Source organism: Dipteris shenzhenensis, chromosome 10 (assembly GCF_047967505.1).
Source record: "Dipteris shenzhenensis isolate YYH24624 ecotype China chromosome 10, Dip_SZ_1.0, whole genome shotgun sequence".
Taxonomy (NCBI): Eukaryota; Viridiplantae; Streptophyta; class Polypodiopsida; order Gleicheniales; family Dipteridaceae; genus Dipteris; species Dipteris shenzhenensis.
The window spans coordinates 22,000,865-22,022,866 of record NC_141605.1 but is presented as its reverse complement, the minus strand read 5'-3'; the positions used below and the strand labels follow the sequence as shown (position 1 = coordinate 22,022,866).

Genomic DNA, 22,002 nt, shown 5'->3' with positions numbered 1-22,002 from the left:
GAAGGGTACCTTAGGTAACAATACCCATAAGCACAGGATCGGGTATTGTGATTCGGATTGGGCCGGAGATGTGGACACTCGACATTCCACGACTGGCTAATGCTTTCTACTAGGGTCAGGAGTCATTTCTTGGCTTATTAAGAAGTAACCCATGGTCACTCTTTCATCTACGGAGGTAGCCTATAAATACAAGCAAGGAGAGAATTCACAGCAAGTACAATGAGTTTCTCCTAATAATGATTTGTCACAAGTAGATGAATTTGCTGAAGGCAATCCGCAAGAGAGGAAAATCCTGCAGATTCCGGCCGCACAGCAACTTGGAACAGGCACGCTGCTGTTCCAAGGTTGGGCAATGTTCTTGCAAGCTGTTTGCGCCTAATTGGTTGAGGTTGGGGAGTAGCTTGAAGCAGTCGCATACTGCTTTGGAACTGCGATTTGCAGTTTGGGGCTGCAAGGAAGGGGTGTGAATTCAGGAATCGCGGCTGCTATGCTGTTCGCCTTGTGGCTGTGAAGCTTATGGGCTGATTGTGGACCTCTAGAGGCTGCATGCGTGGGCTACATGAAAAGGGCGTGGAATGCATGCATATGATGCTTTTTGAAAGGTTGATGCCATGCATGGGCAACCTGAAACGCGCCGCTTCAGACAGCCCTTCATCTTCAATAGTCGCGATTCCCAGCTTGTTTCCCTACTCCTCCAAGGAGGAGCCGAGTCGCCAAAACAAGGCTGCTTCCACTCATGCAGATCAAGCCTTTGCAACTGATCACAGGGGCAAAGGAAAAGGGGGGGGGGAATTTACAGCAAGCCCAAACCTACATTTGGTACCTCATCCTCTTCCTCCCCTGCTGATGGGAAGAAGAAGAAACGCTGCAATTATTGCAGGAAACCAGGTCATGACATCTCTGAGTGCCGGAAGCATATTACTTCCGAGAAGAAGCAAGGAAAGCCAGGACAGCAAGGTCTTGTTGTCACAAATACTCCAGCTACTAATGTCACAAATAAAGAGGCAGCCAATCTTGCTCATGATGAGTGGGCGTTTATTGTGGAGTGTCATTATAATCCTACTATGCATAATTCAGCTTTTGAAGCCTTAGATTCTGCCTCAAACTGATACTTTGATAGTGGAGCTTCCAAGCACATCGCTTCCTGCAAAATCCTCTTTCACACATTCAGTGGTGTTCCAAAGGGGGGCACTGTCACTTGTGAAAATAATGCAGCATATCCCGTGAAAGGGATTGGTCAAGTTCTTGTCACTACAGTGTCAGGTGATACCATTCCACTTGTGGGAGTTTTATATGTTCCACAGTTTGGTGAAGATGCATTCACATAACATGGTCGTAGATCGTCCACCCATGCATGCACTAAAAAACCTGAATGTGAGGGCTGCTTGTTGGGCAAAATGCATAGGATTCTATTTCCCAAGGACGGGACCCTTGGTGCATCTAGGAAGTTGCATCTCGTACATGTGATGTGTGCGGACTGATGCGGACAGCATCACTTGGGGGGTACTATTACTTTGTTACTTTTATAGATGACTTCACCAGGTTCACTTGGATATATCCCATGAAGCAGAAGTCAGATGTCTTCTCTTGTTTCAAGCATTATATTGCCTTGGCAGAGAATGAGAGTGGGGAGAAACTCTTTACCTTCCGCACTGACAGGGGGGGTGAGTACTTGTCCCAGGAATTTTTTGAGTTTTTAGCAGCCCGGGATATCATTCATGAGTGCACAGTGGCCTACACTCCACAACAAATGAACTTGCCAAGCGCCAAAAAGAATAGAAATGGAAATGGGCAAGTACATGCTTAAGGAAAGTCTTTTCCAGAAAGAAATTCTGGTTGGATGCGATTGTGTGTGCCAACTATGTGCTCAACCGAGCACCCACTCAAGCATGGAAGACCATGACTCCCTATGAAGCATGGACAGGTCGTAGAAACATGGACAAGTCGTAAGCCTATCATTTCTCACATGCGGGTGTTTGGGTCTCTTGCGTATGTGCATGTACCCTTTCAGTTGAGGCATAAACTTGATGATAAGGCTGTCAAATGGATCTTCATTGGCTACAGCTCACAAAGCAAAGGTTACAAGTTGTTTCAGCCTAGCACATGCATGGTGATTGTCAGTAGGGACGTGGTTTTTGATGAGCATGCCCCTTTACCTTGACTGGACTGTAAAACACAGCCTTCAGTGGAAACCTCTGATGTGTTTGATTCTATTCCGCCTTTCATAGATACAGAAGACACAGTGCAGAGCTCCATGCCACATGCTTCTAGCAGCTCCAATCCTCCTCCCGTTGCTCCTCAGCCTGATTTTCCACCGCCAGATGGCCATGCTATTGAGCAAGCAGTTCAAGAGGAGAAGGCTGTCATAAGACAGAAAAAATCAGTCCCTCGTTGGCTTTTGGATACCCTCAGGGACAGCAAGCAGATTCTATATGTGGATGACATGCTTATCACTGGGCCAGACTTGCAGAAAATTGCAGATTTCAAGGCAGCTTTGCAAAAATATTTTGCCTTGACAAATATGGACCGGGTGCACTATTACTTGGTCATCTAGTTTGCATATGTTGAAGGGGGTATAATGATGAGTCAGTCCAAGTATATTGGACAACTCTTAAACCGCTTCCAGTTTGAAGATTACAAGCCAGTTTCTACACCACTGGAGCCTGGCTTTTGTTTCTCCTCTGAGGATGGGAGTGCACCATTTGATGCCACCCTTTATCACTAGGTTGTGGGCTGCCTAATTTATTTATGTCATACCTGGCCTGATCTTCAATATGCCATCTCTCAGTTGAGCAGGTACATGCATCATGCCTAGTACACAGCATTGGCAAGCAATGAAGCAGGTCTTCCGTTACCTGAAGGCCATACAAAATTTGGGACTGCTCTATGGTGACGAGTCTCCACTGGTCTTGCATGGTTTCACGGATAGTGGCTAGGTAGGTTGTTATGACACAAGAGTGTCCCACAGTGGCAACTGTTTCATGCTTGGATCCTCATGCATTTCATGGTTCAGCAAGAAGCAGTCTATAGTTGCTACTTCCAATTGTGAAGCTGAATACAGGGCAGCCTTCACAGCTACAGTCGAGTGTGTCTGGCTCCATAAGCTACTCATAGATCTTGACATCAGCTAGCCAGCGTCTACTACCATCTACACTGACAACCAAAGTGCTTTGCCTATTGCAAGAAACCCAATGTTTCATGCGCGCATAAAGCGCGTTGAGGTTCGTTATCATTATGTTCGAGAGCGACTGTCAGTTGAAGACATACAGTTGTCCTATGTTCCCACGGAGGACAACTTAGCAGATCTCTTCACGAAGGCTCTACCACGGCCCAAGTTTGAGGATTTTCGACATGTCTTACACTTGGCACCATTTGTTACGTGATTTTGATCCCCATGTACTATCATAGGTTGCTATATTTTAATCTTGGACGAATATGTGCAACCACGATATAGTTTCTAGGTATACCTAAGATGTATCCAAGATACTTCATCCATACCATGGAGGGGGATTTGCTAGCACTTAGTCCTGGTATGGCCTTGTAGGCTAGTCTTAGGACACAGTCAACCCTTAGATTGACTTCACTGGTCAACCATGTGGTTGACTTCGGGGCCATATAGGCCACCCCTTTGTACTTTCTCATTATCCATTTGCAAGTACTCACGTTTGCTTAAGCTTGTTTTTTTCTTTCTTGCATTCCACTTTGTTTCCATTGCTTCCCGCACCCAATAATTCTCCCCCTCTTAAAGAGAAGGACTGAGACGTAAATCATGGGAAGTGATGTCAAAGAGAATCAACACTTTCCTAAGTGTTGTCTCATTGCAATGAGCTTTCCACCTAGCCTTCAGCTCTAGAACAGTTATGTTTGTAAGCCATCGTTGCCTAAATTCCAAAAGGCATTCCAGTTCATGGGTACATAAGTGGACATCCCCCTTCAGAGCAAAGAGTGTGAGACCTAACACGAAAGGAGTAGACCGATCCCCCCTCCACCGCAATACTGCAAAGAGCAAGTCCGACTATCCAACACCTCCCGTGTGATAGTGATTTCTCAGTCAGCTTGCAACCGGCAAGGGTAGACCATCACTCTTCACCCCCTTTACTCTGGACTGGGTGGTCAATACAATCCTACCAAAGTAGTAAAAGACAATACATTCATTTTTGGGGGACTACCCAAGGCAAAGTACCCTTATTGACTCCAAATACAATCATTTTAGAGAGACTACTCAAGGCAGAGAACCTTTATTGACTTAACTCAAAAAACAGACATCATAGAGGGCCTAGAAAGCCCAAGAATCCCAGTCATATTGTCCCACAAGAGAGAGGCCGTGAACCTCAGCAGTGTGGCTGCATGTATCTCCTCAAGGGGCTCTTCTGGTTAAGCTTGGTCTTTAATAATGAGATTGGCATGGTGCTTCTCTTGTTCTTGTTTCTTCTTTTTGAAGAAATTAGCTTCAACATGTCCTTTTCTTTTACAAAATCTGCAAATAGTATTTTTATTGGTCTTCCATTTGCTTGTGGAAGCAAATGCATGATCACCATCAAAGGCGAGAATGACATCAATATTACAGCGGTCCTTTTGAATAAGTAGAGCCACGATATCATCAAACATGGTAGTGGCAAGGTGTAGAACTTCAAGGGTTTGCTCAAAACGAGGTATCCCTTGCATACTCTTCATAAGGACAGCCATTTTATCCTCATCATCAGGCGGGCTTTTCAAGTTTGAGAGTTGTTGAACAAGAGACTGAAATTTTGCTAAATGATCACTCAACTCTTCATTCTCTTCCATTTTAAATCATAGAACTTGAGTTTCAAAAAGACTTTAGAGTTGGTGATTTTGTTACCAAATAAGCTCTCAAGACAATTCCAAATCTCCTTAGCAGTTGACTTGAAATCCACATGGTGAATGAGGGAGTCAGCCAAACAAAGACCAATTAGAGCAATTGCTCTTGCATTCTGTTGCTTCCATAGTTTGCGTTGTTGCTGATCAATTGTATCGAATTGGTCTTCCTCAATGGCGTCCCAAACTCCTTCGCACATAAGAAGCAATTGCATCTTTGTTTGCCAAGTTAGGAATCCTTTCCCCTTGAACCTCTCCACGAGCAATGAACTTGAAGACAAGTCAATCATGATGGAAGAGGGCTTTGTGAAGGCAGGAAACAACCTGAGGTGACAAGCTCACAGCCTGAAGTGAAGAACCAGCAAATAAGTCGGCTGGTCTAGGGCTCCAAAATGCAACAGTAGGCTCCAGGTGTGCAAGGCGGCTGATCTAGGTGCTCCGATAGGCATTGCAACAGCTAGCCGGTGGCCTTAGGTGCTCCAAAATGCAAACCCTGATCAAAATACAGCAAAAGGGTGCCCCGAATGTAGAACCAGATCAAAACGTAACACTTGCAAACGTTGGAATTGCTCGGAGGTGGCTTCAAACACATCGAAGTGCTCGAAAAGTAGCTCAAACGTAGTCAGCTATGCAGCACCACCACCAAAATAGTGATTTCCGGTGATGGAAGGCTCCTTGTAGGCGACTATCCTCTGCATCAGGTCTGAAACAGCCCAAATGGAGGTGGCAGCAAGTGGAGGTTCAAAGAAGTACCAAAATCGGGTCAAACCAAGTGCAAACGAATGAAAGGAGAGGTGACTAAGAGGCGACTAGGAGGAGATAAGTTTAGGGTTTCAACAGATTTAGGGTTTGGGCAGATGACATGGCAAGACAAGTTAGGGCAGGGCTGACCTGTTCTAATACCATGTTAGAAACATGGTTGAGAGAGAGAGAGAGAGAGAGAGAGAGAGAGAGAGAGAGAGTAGGCTAGGGTGAGAGGTAATGATACTCAAATGAAAACATAATGAAAATGAAATGACAAAGTACTCACATGACTAAAAGAGCTTGAGGTTTGATTTCATTAATGTGACATGAGAAATACATATACCTAGATGAATCCAGGATACATTCCCAAACTCATCCTCTAAAAACACAACATAGTCTCATGATAGTCAATCAGAAGGTTGAAAACCATAAACTCCATCATGCATAGCAGGGACTAGCTACTGGCATCCCCACGGATGTCATCAGTGCCCAATAGTGGGTGTAGACCATAGTATAAAAATATGCTCTCACACATACAACTTACACCAACACATACTTGAGCATCCATTTATACAAAGTCTTCATACTGACATGAGAAGTACAAGCCTTTATAGAATAGGCACACAGACTGGCACTCACACATAGAACTACTTCTACAATGTTGGAGATATCATAGCCAAAGAGTGTGGTGATGTGATGTGTTAGTGTGCAGTACTAGGTGATCTAGTACTAGTTCATGTGTGAGTGCCACGTGTCATTATGGGACTTATCCCATATGCACTAGGTGCTAGTGTGTGAGTAGCCTATATAAGGCTTGTACTTCTCATGATTATGAATAAGATAGCCTTTCATTATGTTTTCATTCATGTATCATTTCCTCAAACCCTAACCTTTTCATTCATAAGGCGTGCTCTCTGCAGTGGCAAAGAGCGCGCCCCCCGCCACCGCGGAAGACAGCCCAACAAACACAGATACGTGAGCTAGTTGCATCACATCAGAGGGCCATCAGGGAGCCTGCGCATGTACTTGGAGCTCTGGTTCTAAGCAGTACTTGATTGCTCTTTCCCTACAATTTTGTACTAGCTTTTTGCATTTTTAGCACTTAGCACTCAACAAGGGCCTTAGTGAGCCCTTTGCTTCAGCCCACAGTGGCTTGTATGGGTTACATATATTTTGTACCTTGTCTCATAGACCCGCAAGGTCTCTTGAAGACGTTAATACACCTTTCTTTCTTTCTTTCTCTACCATGTTTCCAACATGGTATCAGAGCAGGCCAATCCTGCCCTAGACACCCTGCCACGTCATCATCTTCCTATCCTAACTCTGCTCAGCTTCCTCCTTGCAGCCGCCTCATTTCCGCCTCTATTCTGCCTCCTCTTGCAGCCACTTGCTTCTGTTTTTTGCCTCCTCCATAGCCAGCAGCCTCTTCATTCCTTGATGTCTTCATAGCCACCTTCATTTAAGCCCTCTTGGAGCTGTAACTAGGCTCTTGGCAGCCTCCCTGCTAGCTGGTCGGACTCCTGCAAGGTGCACCTGCCCGAGTGGTTCAACAAAGCTCTTCCGGAGCTGTTTTGGAGGTTTTCATCACCAAGAACAGCCCTTCCATTGCTGCTGCAGCAGAGCCGACCACCTGCGCACATTCTTGGCAGAAGTTCAAGGTCTTTGAAGGCTTTTTCGAGCTATTCTGAGGCTGCTGCTGCATTTCTGACCTGTTCTGAGGCTGTTGCTGCATAGCCGCCCCTAACAGAGCCATTTCGAAACTGATTCTTGGCTTTTAGGTCATCTACAACTGCCATTTTCATTGTAGTGGCCTGCTGCAACATTCGGGGGCTGTTGCAGCGAGCCGCTTTTCACTTCAGAGACCTGCTGTTGTGTTTTGGTACACAGGGTTTCAGTTCAGTTGCTTTGGAATACAGCCAGTTTTGAAGACATTTGGAGCTGTCCTGCGCTGTTCTAGAAATTAGGGCTTTCTTAGTTTTATCTTCTCGGTACATTTGAAGACATATCTACACCCTATCAGGTCATGGTTGTTTTCAGTGCTCAAGAGACCTCCATTGATGGAAAGACAGCCCCCCTTATTGATGAAACTCATGCCAATCTCCTTGCTGAAGAACAAGCTGAACCTGAAGAGCCCCCGGAGGAGATACATGCATCTATAGCAGAGGTTCACGGCCTCTCTCTTGACAATGAGGATCCTTTTGACCAGGGTTGGGCATTCTAGGCCCCTATGCTATGTGTGCTTGTGTTGAGTCAAATAAAGGTTCTCAGCCTTGAGTTGTCCCTCTAAAGTGAATGTATTTGGAGTCAATAAGAGGTAATCTGCCCTAGGTTGTCCCCCAAAAATGAATGTATTGTCTTTTTACTTTGGTTTGATGGTATTGACCACCCAGTTCAAAGTAAGGGGGGGTGACGAGTGATTGTCTATCCTCGCTGGTCGCAAGCTGACTAAGTAGTCCACTATCACACGTAGTTGTACTTGCTCTTTGCAGTATTGCGGTGAGGGGGGATCAGTCTACTCTTTGCGTGTTGGGTCTATCCTTGCCGACCGCAAGGATAGACCCAACACAGGAAGATGCTATCACACGGGAGGTGTTGGATAGTTGGACTTGCTCTTTGCAATATTGCGGTGTAGGGGGGATCGGTCTACTCTTTGCGTGTTGGGTCTCACACTCTTTGCTCTGAAGGGGGGTGTTGGAGATATCATAGCCAAAGAGTGTGGTGATGTGATGTGTTAGTGTGTAGTACTAGGTGATCTAGTACTAGTTCATGTGTGTGAGTCATGTGTGAGTGCCACATGTCATTATGGGACTTATCCCATATGCACTAGGTGCTAGTGTGTGAGTGAGTAGCCTATATAAGGCTTGTACTTCTCATGATTACGAATAAGATAGCCTTTCATTATGTTTTCATTCATGTATCCTTTCCTCATACCCTAACCTTTTCTCCCTCTCTCTCCACAATGTTTCTAGCATAGAACTCCTACCAAAACACACTCTTTGGCTATGATTTATCCAACACTTGGGAGTAGCAAGTGATTCAAGGACACTCATGTTAGCTTGTGACTTCCTCAAGACCTCCCTAGTGAGCAAGCTCAATGTTTGATAATATGTGAGAGAATCACCATGCACATATGCATAAAACCGAAAGCAATAAGCTCGAGCCATCCTCACACGTCAAGAGGTGAAGATGAACAAGAGATCTCATATAGATACTGCGTCAAATAGGCTGAAGAGCTACAACAAACTCTCCAAGTAGCCACGCTCTTCTATTGAAGGTCAATAGCCTTCCTAGAAAGCACCAAAGATTCTGTGATGAAGAGCAACTGAAACTCCTTGCTTTTTATAGGCCCCACGAGGGCTTGAAAAATTGAGCTGTGGACCGCTCCCAAATCAGCCAACATTGCCATCTCATCTATAGACCTTTTGCCACATCATCAACCGACACTGACATGCGGCTGTCACATAGGCATCCTTGGATCTTGCAGATCCTGGGGTCATTTATGAGCTGGGCCTTTGCTCACTTTTGTATGAGAGAACGAGGAATTGCTGACTAGCTTCTCCTCACAGGGGGCACTTGCATGTTGAGCATCATGCTCTAGATATAGGTGGGTGTCTAGAGGATGTTTGGACATACTCTTCAATACTTGACATCCCAATTAAGGAAAATGATATCATGCTCTGTTCTCATCTTTCATGTTTGCAGTTCAAACATTTTCTACTAAGAAGACTTGAGGACAATGTTCAACAAAATTAGAAATCGGGCAAAAGATAGGCCTTCTGCAATGGAAAAACTTATCAAACGAAGATGCAATTCAAAAAACTTTTGCTTGACTAGATTCAAAAGATCCTTGATTAAAAAGCTATTGTGCAAGCGTTAAACCTCTTGGCTTCCAATACTAATTGGTTTGTATCACTGCTATAAAAACAAGACGATAAAAAACAAAAAATTTGCTCTTTTGTAAATAGAAATTAAGCCTATTTTTTAGGCTTTTAGCTACATACCTGCATAACAAATTGACCAGCATATGTTCCAGTAATTGTCGAGCTCTGTCCAGCGGCAAGAAGGGCAATACCAAATATTTTGGAGCTCCAGCTTCCCAAAACACTCTGCATAGTACCATTCAAGCACTTGTAATTTTTAAATTGAAAAGGCAACACACTATATGGAGTTTCAACAATAAGACATAATAAAAGATGACAGAGCTAAAGCCGTCTCACAGACAGAAAGGACTGGAACCAAAGAGTGGTGTTATGGAGTAAGGGCACACCATTGTTGTTTGGTTTTAAAAACATGAACCATCCACACACGCGTGAGCACGTGCACACACATTATGCACATGCGCACCAAAGCACACACATGATGCCAACCTACTCACTCTTCCTGCACACATCCACAACCTGCCCTCTCTTAAAACGAAAGCTGCCACCACAAAATCTCTGCGCATCACCACACACCAAACCTTCCCCTACACCATAAGATCCATCAAGGAAATACATATAGGGAGTGTTCCTCAAAACCACTTGTATAATAAAAATTGCAAATCCTTGTAATCCAAGACACTTTGAAAGGAGTAGTGGCTTCTCTCCATCATGGCCAAGATAAAGTACCCATGGCTAGTTACCACAAAAGAAAGCTATTCAGCTTCTCTTGAGCAAGAAATTTGGATGAAATGCTTCAAGAAAACTGCATCTTCACCAATCACTTGATCAGCATATGCACACACGTCATGTGAGGGGGTCCCCAATCAACTAGCCCTAGATCTCTCCATGAATACTAGACATCATTCAGCCTCAATCTTTGGCAAATGTGTGACAGGCCATATTGTAGCTTCACATGGGAGGGCTAAAGATCACCTTGCTCATGTTTGCAAGACATTGGATTCATTTTCACATGCATGTATCATGGAGTGCAATAGGACAAATAACTTGCGGGCATGCAAGTTTCCCTTTACATTGAACCATATTCTTACCCTCATGGTGAGCACAATAAGACACCAATGGGTGTACACTAAGGCATTCCACAACTGTGGATTTCGAGAGACTATACTCGTTACAAATACCAAGGGATACCATCTTTGAGTAGTGACCTTTATGTGAGAGTATGGGAGTCCAAAAAGGAAAAAAATGGACCAAGGAGATCATTAGGACTATAGGAGTCAAACCAGGTTTCCCTCTACCACCAACCACCAACATTCGTTGGCCCCTACATGAATGAGCCATCCACGTTCACGATGCTCGAGAGAGAGTGAGGGAGAGAGAGGGATCACCCATTTGTTCTATAATGAGAGAGTTTCAATGACTATTAGATACTCAACTCAGAGATGTTGAGTTGATCTCTTTATAGATGTCAAGAGACACAGAGACTATTGCACAACCAAATACCAGACAAGATTTCATCACCTCTTTTTATCAAAAAAAGGATGGGGGGTAGCATAGGGCCCAACTGTTAGAAAAGTGAGTGATGAACTATGGATTTAGCTAATTAATTCACCTTTGGGTGATCAATAAGTACCTAGATTGGTAGGTTGACCTTAGGGGCTAGGATAGGCATTATGTCCTTGGTATTGATTAGACAATTTTAAGGGGCCTCATGATACAATGTACCATATATTTTAGATGAAGGGGATGCCGTGCCACATGGCTCCATTCCATTGGTCAATGGTAGGTGGCTTTTGCTACATGTCACATAGATATCGCTCAGTACTCCATACAATTTAGAGCAGCCAAGTTGATGGCAAGTCTTGTGTTAGTGATAGCTAGAATGTGATCAAGAATAACTACGACGTAGTCGTCCCCCACGATCTCAACAACATCACCTTTCGGTCACTAGAGGTAGGGAAACTAGAGGTGTGTAGTACACCCTAAAGTACTCAGCTGCCCTTCACATCCGCACTGCTGAAGAAACTCCGTATGAAGACCTTTGTATAAATGAATGCTCATGTCTTTGTGGGAGTGATAATATGTATGTTTGAGGGCATAGTCCTTGCTATGCATGATAGAGTTTTTGCTTTTCAATCTTATGGGTGACTCTCATGACCCATGAGATAACTTGGTCTCTTTTAGAGGATGACCATCGCCATCTTCCTAGGTAAATATAGGTATATGTTTCTTACACTGTGAGTAAGTTCATTGAATTCCGTATTTCTCCTCGTGATACTCACTACTTCATCCATAAAAGCTATGGTGCTCATTCTCATTCTTGCTTAGTGTGATTTCAAATTCGTGCTCTCATAAACTATATGGACACTTCTTCACAAGCACAATAGACTGAGTTTTGAAATCATTTGACAACTACGATTATTCACATACCTCAAGCAAAAAGGAAGCTTGATTTAAGTCAAGCGCGTCACACTTTTTGCGATCCTCCACTGCCAGGGCAGGGTTTCCACATACAGCTCCACTCACGCACATGATTGAAACATTGATCATGAATGCTACAAATAGAGCAAAAGCACTTTCTAAAAAGTAGAATCTGCGTGCATCCTGTATACATCATGGTAAAGGATAGTGAATTTCAAAACGAAACACATTTTCAAACAAATATAAAAACTTTCCAAGGCACAAAGTTGATGCCTTTATTCCGCGAACAGTTCTGGGGGTTTTCCTGCTTAGAACTAAAGCTGAATGAAGAAAAAGATTGTGCCTGCAAATGCAAACCATCAATCTAGGACAAAATTATTAACAGGTACTTGAAATATAGCCGACACTAAGAAGTAATCCACTTTACAACAAAAACTTGCTTCACAATACTAGATCACCCAAAACACATACGGCATGACCATAGCTCCAAGGAGAGAAATGGCAAGCCCAGTAGCACCATTTCCATTTAATTGAGGCACAAACAATCCTTTCATAACTTCAGTTGTTGAAGGTTTTGCATAAGCAAGCTCTGCGAAGAAGCAAGCTGCAATCGTGAAAACAAGGAGAGCAATAAGCATCTCCAGCTTTCGTACCTACACAAAAAAAGATATTTGACACTCAAAACCACTTATAAAGTGCAAAAATAGCCAATCTGCACCTAGTGATAAAAAGGGTTTCCAAAGTCCCAAGGGAAATTTTGAACATTAATAGTGACTGGGCACATGTACCCCATATTGTTGCAAAGCAAGCAGCATAAGGGTGCTAAGTCCAGTGAGAAGAACAGCAGCCCAAACTGGAATATGGAATAGTAAGTTGAGAGCAAATGCTGTTCCTAGAACTGCAGTATTTAGCAAGGAAAACACAAATTCGTAATCATTTAGAAAGAATGAACCACATACTTAACACAAACCATAAAGAAGCTTACATGTAACAAATGAGAGATTTCTTTGACAGCAAAGGAGAAATTTTCTTGAATAACTCATCCTTGTTTATTCAGATCTAGAAGGCAAGAAAACATTCAAAATGCAGCACACGTTAAGACAGTGGATACGGGAGAAAAGACATACTATTTATCAAAGAATCTCAAAAATAGACCCACATGGTACCCTTAGTTGGAAAAACCTGTTCATAAATTTATGTTTCACTGGTTCTCAGTAAAAGCCTTGGTAAACACTGTATAAGAAAAAGTTAACTTTCAAGTCTCTAAAGACAAACGTATTTATGTATGTATGTATGCATGTATGTACATAAGCATGTAGGCTTAACGGGAAAGAGTTTGCCATGTAAAAAACTAGAAAGAATTGCTTCACTTTCCTGGCAATTCCTTCATGGATATTGAATTTTTATACCTAGATGAATCCAGGAACATTCCCAAACTCATCCTCTGAAACGCACTTCGGAGGTGAAGGGCAAACTCAGCCATGACGAAGGCTAGCACTAAAGGAGAAGGCTAATCAAAAAGTAGTCCAAATCTCTTCATTCAAGCTACAATTGCTTGTGAAGTCTAAACGATTTCATTTTAGTCTCTCCCAAACGAGCATCTAAATCTAAATCTAGCTGATAGGGCAACGCACCATTTAAGATAGAAAGAATTATCGCAATACCAACAGGCCGCAACTTGGATGAAAACTTCACAAAATTTGCATGTCCACTAATATGGCAGAAGCATATACCTAGATGAATCCAGGAACATTCCCAAACTCATCCTCTAAAAACACAACATAGTGCAGTTTCAATCTCACGATAGTCACTCATAAGATTGAAAACCATAAACTCCATCACGCATAGCAGGGACTAGCTACTATGACATTTACCCTTTACTTGAGCACTCTAAGAACCAGCACAAAAAGAGAACTCCCATTGATGTAGAAGTTGTCGGGCTCATGGATAATGAGAACACTGTTAAGCTAGCAATGGAGATGCTTCCCTCACAGCTCCACAAAACTTCTTGTATAAACCATCTAGCATCAATGTTGAGGTGATTACTTCCTTTTCACATTTCTTCGAAAATTAACAAACTAGCCTTATGCAAGCAAATTGTTGTTCAACACACTCTTTGTAATGTGCGACGGTTGATGATCATGTGAATTGCAGGAAGACATTCGTTAAACCTGCTGCATCTATACCCTGTGTGATTGTCATGAGATTGAGTCGGAGGAGCATTTTACTTTCAGGTGCCTTGAGTACTATGAGATTCGAGGTCGTTATCACTTTCTATTCAGAGATGGTTTCAGATCCCTCTCCAGCTTTCTTTCTTACCCCAAATCAGAGATGCCTTGCTGCCGTCATCCCATCAAACACAAAGAGCACTCGTTCTACACAGGGCACACAACCAAACTCTACCCAGAGCATGATCACGGAGCTTTTCCAGCCAGATCGTATGGACCAACAGATCACGGATAGTCGGCGAAGCCAAGATCTAGGGCCAGTGACACAACAGTCTTGATAGCTGGTTGACACACGAATTGTGCTTGCTGACTAGATCAGGGGCACACCTGAAGGGGGTGAAAGTGGCTCTTGTCGAACGCAAAGTTGCTGCTAGGAGACCACAGTGGATCACACACATTGATCACTATCAACACCCTATCACATGTTTCCTGTCATCATAGCCTCATTCATCGCAGGGCTCCTCTTGAACTTCCACCCTGGCCACAGGTCCAAATTTCTCTCACGTATTAGATCTAATGTGATATGATTCTGTTGTATTCATTGTGGATGAGATGATGCCCAATTAGAGGCTCCACCCTTTCAGCTCATATTATCAAGCTTCTTTCACTCTCATTGACCCTCAAAGATTTTAATAAAATTTATTTTTCTTTCTTTCAGCTTGCTGCTGTCTGAATGGTATTGCTTTCTCTCATAGACCCTTTGGTCTTTCAAAGATTTTAATAAAATTTATTTTTCTTTCTTTCAGCTTGCTGCTGTCTGAATGGTATTGCTGGTGCATGGAATCTGAACCCCAAATACAGGCAATTTGCTGATGTTCTGCACCCTGGTTCACTGCTGCAGGTAGGCAATGGATCTCTCTCTCTCTAATCGCACCCTGGCAGGGGTAGCAGCTGTGCACCTCCAAATCGCACTCCAGCAGCCTTCACCCCTGCCACAGGATCACCCCTGGCTGTATAACTGCTAGGGCAGCCTAACACCCACCCAAGCAGCACATTACTACTATGGGCAGCTCTAGGGTCTGCCCAGACCCTACATAAGTTGCTGCAGGCAGTGTGAGGGGCCCATTGCTCAAAAGAGCCCCCTTCAGAGGCTGTCGGACCTGTCTAGGCCCCCTGCTGGACCCTAGCTTCAATCACACCCCCTCCAACTGCCCCGGACCTGCTAAACTTGTCAACAAACATCAAGAATCAACCCACATGGGGCCTAAATACACAAAGGTACCAGAAATGCTACTAGGGTTTGGATGCACCAATTGAAGGGAGCTGTGAACAGATACCAGAGGCTTTTGGACTGTCACAACCACAAGGACAGGCCAAACATTTCAAAAATCCGGCCCAATCCCTCGAGAAGCTCTTGCAATTTCCTACATGCTCACAGGAGACCTGGGAGGTAGCATTTTCTACATTTCTTCTCTTGACTACACGCAGGTGCGTTAAAGACAGATGGGGGAAGCAAGCACTATAGAATGTCATGGCAGCCTACTCTGCACGGATACCTGATAAGACCGCAGAAAATGTCCTCATCAGTCTCAATAAAATATGCGTAGTCCTGATTGAAGAGAGAGAGAATCTGGAATCCACAAATGTGGCCCTGCGAGCTGAGAAAGCACTCGTGTATAAGACACTAACTGAAGTGAAGAAGCAAGGGAGGAAGGTGCAGGAAGAATGAAGGAAAGAGAAGGCGAAGCGAGAGGAGTGGGAGAGGGAAGAAGTAGAATGGAAATCTGTCAAAACCAACCTCCAAGACAAAGTGCATGCATTAGGGGGAAAAAAAGTCAAGAAAATTACTTCATTAAGTATAAATGAAAACCGCGAGAGAAAGCTCAAATGCGGGAGTACATCATGCTATGCATGAGGGGGAAAAAACAGCTCAAAAGGAGCTAATAAAAAACCAAGGCGAAGGCCGAAAATGCCACCTCTACCCTCAGGGAGACTCAGAGAAGAAAGGAGATCCTCTCCAAACTCTGAAAAAAGTAACTCTCCTGGCAGTGGCTGCTCTGGAGGTTCCCTGCATGCTCACCTAGATGGCCATCAGAGTGTGTACTGTGTCGGTCCAAATACTGGCTATAGCCTGGAAAGGGTGAACCTGGTTACCCTCCATCGCCTCTGTACACTTGGCTCTCCAAATATGCCAAGCTGCAATGCTAGCCAGAATCTCCCAAGACGTGTCTACTGAGACATGAGCAGCTCTGAAAGGAGTGAAGGGAACATCCTGGAGGGAACAAGAATCCACTGAGTGTCGCCGTACAAATTACAATGAGAGCTGGATCTATTAGAAATTGAATTACAGCAAATCAAAGATATGAAAGGGATCCCGGAAGGGACTTATAATGCCATGGAAAAGCTCAAAACAAAGAATGCCAATCTTACGAAAGATATTGCAGCTATGCAGGCCACAATGCAGGCCACATTGGAAGGCGAACATGCTGAACTCAAACAGCAAATCAGAAAGGGGGAGGCAAAGATGCTATGCAGCTATGCAGCTATGTAGGCCACAATGAAAGGGAAACATGCTGAACTTAAACAGATGCTATGCAGCTATGCAGCTATGTAGGCCACAATGCAAGGGAAACATGCTGAACTTAAACAACAAATCAGTAAGGGGGAGGCAAAGATGATGTAATGAAAGGATGTGGTCAGAAAAGGCACATCAAGAGACAGGACAGCAAATCCTTATATGTATTGGTCAAAGGCTTAGCAGAACGAGATACCCCCATCCAAGACATTTTGCATGTTTCTTAGAAGGTCACGTCAATGGAAAGACCAATCATCTTGAAAAAGATTGCTATGGCTGAGCTCTAGGAGCTGCTGCCGCTGCCCCCTAGCTGTCCCGCTGCATCTATGGCTTTCCATCTCTATTCCTCCAATGTTCCTTTACTCGAGACCTATCGGGTTTTTGAACTACTTTGCTCTCCTGCTATCCAAGATGTAATTGTTCACATATTCTAATCTGTCAAATCAAGCCGTCTTGGCATGCTCAACGATGTAATCCAGTGAGATCTTTGCCATCTTCGAAGACCCGTGTACCGATAGATTCCCCACACATTACATTGATGAATATGACAGGTTAGTTGTATGATAGTTAAGGCTAGAGGAGGTAGGCACTGGCAACGAAATGCATTTTTGTTGGTTAAGGATTAACTGCAACCCCCACAAAATATAATCTTTAGTAAATCCCAAACAACAACCGTGCCTCTTCCGTAGCCCCCCATCGCCTCCCCTCCCGCCGCCCCTCTTCCTTCTTCCACCTCCTTTCCTACCTTCTTCCTCCTTCACCCAGCCTGTCCTCGTCTCCGCCTCCCCCTCTGACATCCTTCTTCCTCACCACCCCCCCTTTTAATCTTCTTCCTCCCTGTAGCAGGAGCATTTGTGCTTGTTAAGGCAAAAGAAAATCTTGGTGGCGACCCAGGTGCGAAAGTGGAACCAGGCGAGCTTGGCATTAGAGGGTGACCACATCCCCGACACTGCCTCGACTCGGGCTAACAGAGTGAGAATCGAAATGATCTCCCCATTGGACACGACTCAAGAAGGTATCCAAACAAGACTCATGCTAGTCTAATCAAGGAAAACGATCCCAACAATGAAGTATGTCCTCTAGTCAAGCGGCCTGGGCTCTTTAGGGTAAAGTTGGGACCTATGAAAGTGCATCCCAAGTATATGTAGGATCTGATCCCAACTACCTGCCTCGAAAAGATGAAAGCCTCATGTTGAAGCTAAACGTCAGAGCAGCATGTGTATCTCTCCATTGTAGATGAGCGGCTTTCAAGTGGGACAAGTAAATATCTCCCATACGGTGTGACAATGGATCCAGTATGTACTCCATATGGCATCCTCCTGAAAATTCAAGATCTCCCCCTAACTGTCCCTAGTCCTAGCCTTGAAACCTCCAAGAATAGGACCTCTCCTAGTTGCATGTACATCTCAATGTCCTCATAGAATGCCAAAGGCTGTCTTGGCATAGTTCGATGCCTGTGGAGGGAAGTAGCATGCTACAATATACACACTTGTGACTGAGGGCCTCATGAGTCGGATCCACATATAGCGGGCATGCTCAGCTGGGGGATTGCCACTCACATAAGTGATATACTCTCCATCAATGTGAATCTTCAATCAATATGTGGAAAATCATGTGTAGCCAAGTACTATGGTAGCCACCTCTCTAGGCTCTGGTGTGTCTAAATGTAAACGAGATCTTTCCCCTAGAAAGTCTCTTGCCTAGTGAGCGAAATATGGTCCCCTTCTCATTCCAAAGAGCAAGAGACAAAGCATTAATGGTCCCACAAGATGTATATCCCTATTTGGGATGAGGTGGAAAGGAGGAGGAAGCTCAAGTGGAGATACCACATCAAAATGTGAGATAAAATGAGTGGGGAGGTAGATTTATATATTCCCTTTGACATAGCCTTGTATCTCTCTCTAGGCCAAGCAACTCTTAGCCAAATTAGTCCTAACCCCCACTAACTTGGCCTAATTTTGGCTTTTATTATATAACATACATCATTTTTAGGCATTACAAGAAGTGTGCACGAGTGTTCTTGTAACATACTTATTTGCAGCCAGAATAGCAAAAATGAAGAAGAGCATACAAAACAGCTTGAAGCATTGTTCCACGTTTTTAGTAAGCTCGAGTATAAGAAGTTCAATATTTGGGACATAATGTTTCCTAATGGATCCACACAAAGTCAAGGCAATAAAAAAATGGCCAGGATGTTCAAAAGGTTTGGTTATATCTTAGTTTATATACATGTTAGTGTTGCTTTATTTATCATCCGCTGTATTCGCTGCACTATGCACTATTCTTAAGCTCAAAAACCCTCCATTAAAGGGGGTATTTGTTGATTATATATGTTTGTGTTGTACTTCAAGTCTAGTTCACATGCTCTACTGGAAGTAGAGCAGCAATTTTATATGCAGTGAGGACGATTGATTTGTATTAGCAGAACTCCAAGCCAAGGAATAACTATTTTCCCCTTTTGATGTTGATGAAGTCACTTTACAGCACAATCTATGAGATCTAAATTCTCTATGAGCAAGACAAACTGACAGCAGATGCTTTTGGCACAGCAAGATATTTTCCCTAGTTCGTTTAAAGCATCGTCCCTCAGCTAGTTCAAAATATCTTGATGCAAGTAGCATCACTGGTACTGCATGACACCTTCTAATACCTTGAGCCAATTAGCCTTTCTACTGCAAGGTAATCTTGATGTCTATCAAAAGTACTTACACACACACTTAAAAGTTCAACGTTAAAAAACTTTGTCAGTAAAATATTAGCTTGTTTCAGTTAATTGCTAATGTCTTTCACCTTCCGGGATGTCACTTGCGACTATGGCCACCTCAGCAGCTAACCACAAGCAAAAGTTCACTTTCCTTGGATACTCTATTTTGCAGTGCTCTGCCAAGTGTTTACCTGCACAAAGCATCATGTCATCAAGCATAAAAATGGTTCCAATAAAAAAAATCACACCATCTCCTTAAGACAAAGAGGTGGACACATAAGCTTCCATCCACTTAAGGTATGCACCAATCATGTCCCTTTACAAAGAATGGGTGATTAAAACATTTCTTGTAGGAACAAAGGTGGATTGCAAACTTAATATGCAAACTGCAAACTTACCTGATCTTTAAACTTTTGCAGCTAGTCCCAATAAAAGGGCTATTCTCAAGCTACTCTTCCAAAAGGTGAGCAAACATGTATATGTGTGTGTGTGTGTGTGTACACCTTTGTAAGACCAATTGTACGAATTCAGATTTTTGTTGTCCTAAAGTCCAAATTTCTACAAAGAAAATTAAAAAAGAAAACGAAAGAGAAAAAAATGAGGTAACAAAGAATTTTTGAAAAACATAAGGTAGACATACTTAGCAAGCAAAGCAACGCTTATGTCGTCATCAATGCCCAAGCATAAGCAGATACACTATGTCAACAGCCTAAAGGTAGAAAGCATTTTTTTTCCCTTTTTTCTACCCCCCAGAAAAAGTTATGATCTATTAGATGCTTTGTTAACAGTGCTCAAAAATCACCAATCCATGAGGCACTGAAAAAAGCGCTTGCTGCCTCAGCCCACCTCTGAAGGTCCCAGCTCACTGCCTAGATTACCCCGAAAGCAGATGCCAAGGGCCAGTGCCCGAATTATAGAAGCAGCAAATAGCTCGATCCGTAAAGATGTAGAAAATACCTGCAGGCCATGCCTTGCAGAAATGCTCCCGCCTTTCGGCGGTCTTCCGAAAACCTTCTGTGCCCTACTCCCAGACAGCTTGCACAGTGTAAATGATATCATGCTAGATATTGGCGAGGGTAGCCATGGCTCCAATCCGCTGCCGCCCCCTCACAGACTGCATCGTGCAACACAGATATTACAAGCTGTGATGCTGGCAATCATCTACCAAAGCCTGTCCTCCGGCAAGAGCTCCAGACGCCAATGAGTTTGGGGGGAGGACTGATGAATATCCTAGCTATTGACCTGCTCTCCATCTATTAAATAGGCCAATGAGGTCATCTTTACAAGTGAAGAATTGATGGATCCTCTGCATCCTGGCTGCAATCCTGAGAGAGCACAAATAAATTCTCTGCGCAGAGCAATAGATCCATGGACAACATGGTGTAGTCTCTAGGTCTCCAACCGTGCAACAATGCCAGTTTCTGTCTCACCTCATCTGCACCAGCCACAAGCCAATGGGTAGGCATCATGGGCCAACAGCCAGAAGAAGTATGAGATCTTCCTTGGGCTGAAGCTGGTCCAAAGACAGGACCAAAATCTGGTATTACCTCAAGGGGTAGTTGTTGCTCGATCCGTAAAGATGTAGAAAATACCTGCAGGCCATGCCTTGCAGAAATGCTCCCGCCTTTCAGCGGTCTTCCTAGAACCTTCTGTGCCCTACTCCTAGACAGCTTGCACAGTGTGAATGATATCATGCTGGATATTGGCAAGGGTAGCCATGGCTCCAATCCCTTGCGGCCCCCTCACAAACTGCATCGTGCAACACAGATATTACAAGCTGTGATGGTGGCAATCATCTGCCAAAGCCTGTCCTCTGGCAAGAGCTCCAGAGGCCAATGATTTTGGGGGGAGGCCTGATGAATATCCTAGCTATTGACCTGCTCTCCATCTATCAAATAGGCCAATGAGGTTGTCTTTACAAGTGAAGAATTGATGGATCCTCTGCATCCTGGCTGCAATCCTGAGAGAGCACAAATAAATTCTCTGCGCAGAGCAATAGATCCATGGACAACGTCGTGTAGTCCCTAGATCTCCAACCGTGCAACAATGCCAGCTCCCATCTCACCTCATCTGCACCAGCCACAAGCCGATGGGTAGGCATCATGGGCCAACAGCCAGAAGAAGTATGAGATCTTCCTTGGGCTGAAGCTGGTCCAAAGACAGGACCAAAATCTGGTATTACCTCAAGGGGTAGTTGTTGCTCGATCCGTAAAGATGTAGAAAATACCTGCAGGCCATGCCTTGCAGAAATCCTCCCGCCTTTCAGCGGTCTTCCAAGAACCTTCTGTGCCCTACTCCTAGACAGCTTGCACAGTGTGAATGATATCATGCTAGATATTGGCAAGGGTAGCCATGGCTCCAATCCACTGCCGCCCCCTCACAGACTGCATCGTGCAACACAGATATTACAAGCTGTGATGCTGGCAATCATCTGCCAAAGCCTGTCCTCCGGCAAGAGGACCAGACGCCAATGAGTTTGGGGGGAGGCCTGATGAATATCCTAGCTATTGACCTGCTCTCCATCTATCAAATAGGCCAATGAGGTCGTCTTTACAAGTGAAGAATTGATGGATCCTCTGCATCCTGGCTGCAATCCTGAGAGAGCACAAATAAATTCTCTGCGCAGAGCAATAGATCCATGGACAACGTGGTGTAGTCTCTAGGTCTCCAACCGTG

At 44.0% G+C, this 22,002-nt stretch overlaps 1 protein-coding gene across 2 annotated transcripts in view; it reads right to left on the bottom strand.

The window, feature by feature from the left end:
* Positions 1-22,002, bottom strand: part of LOC147897553 (metal transporter Nramp1-like) — a 42,580-nt gene that overhangs the window by 8,972 nt on the left and 11,606 nt on the right. For both annotated transcript variants that reach the window (XR_015541662.1, XM_087380211.1), the window contains exons 5-10: positions 19,413-19,517; positions 12,668-12,777; positions 12,351-12,532; positions 12,153-12,222; positions 11,889-12,062; positions 9,582-9,686 (exon numbers count right to left, since the gene is read on the bottom strand). Coding sequence is in view for 1 of the 2 variants with exons in the window: in XM_087380211.1 (XP_087236337.1) it covers positions 9,582-9,686; positions 11,889-12,062; positions 12,153-12,222; positions 12,351-12,532; positions 12,668-12,777; positions 19,413-19,517 (746 nt within the window). In the remaining variant the exon portion in view is untranslated. The remainder of the gene's footprint in view (positions 1-9,581; positions 9,687-11,888; positions 12,063-12,152; positions 12,223-12,350; positions 12,533-12,667; positions 12,778-19,412; positions 19,518-22,002) is intronic.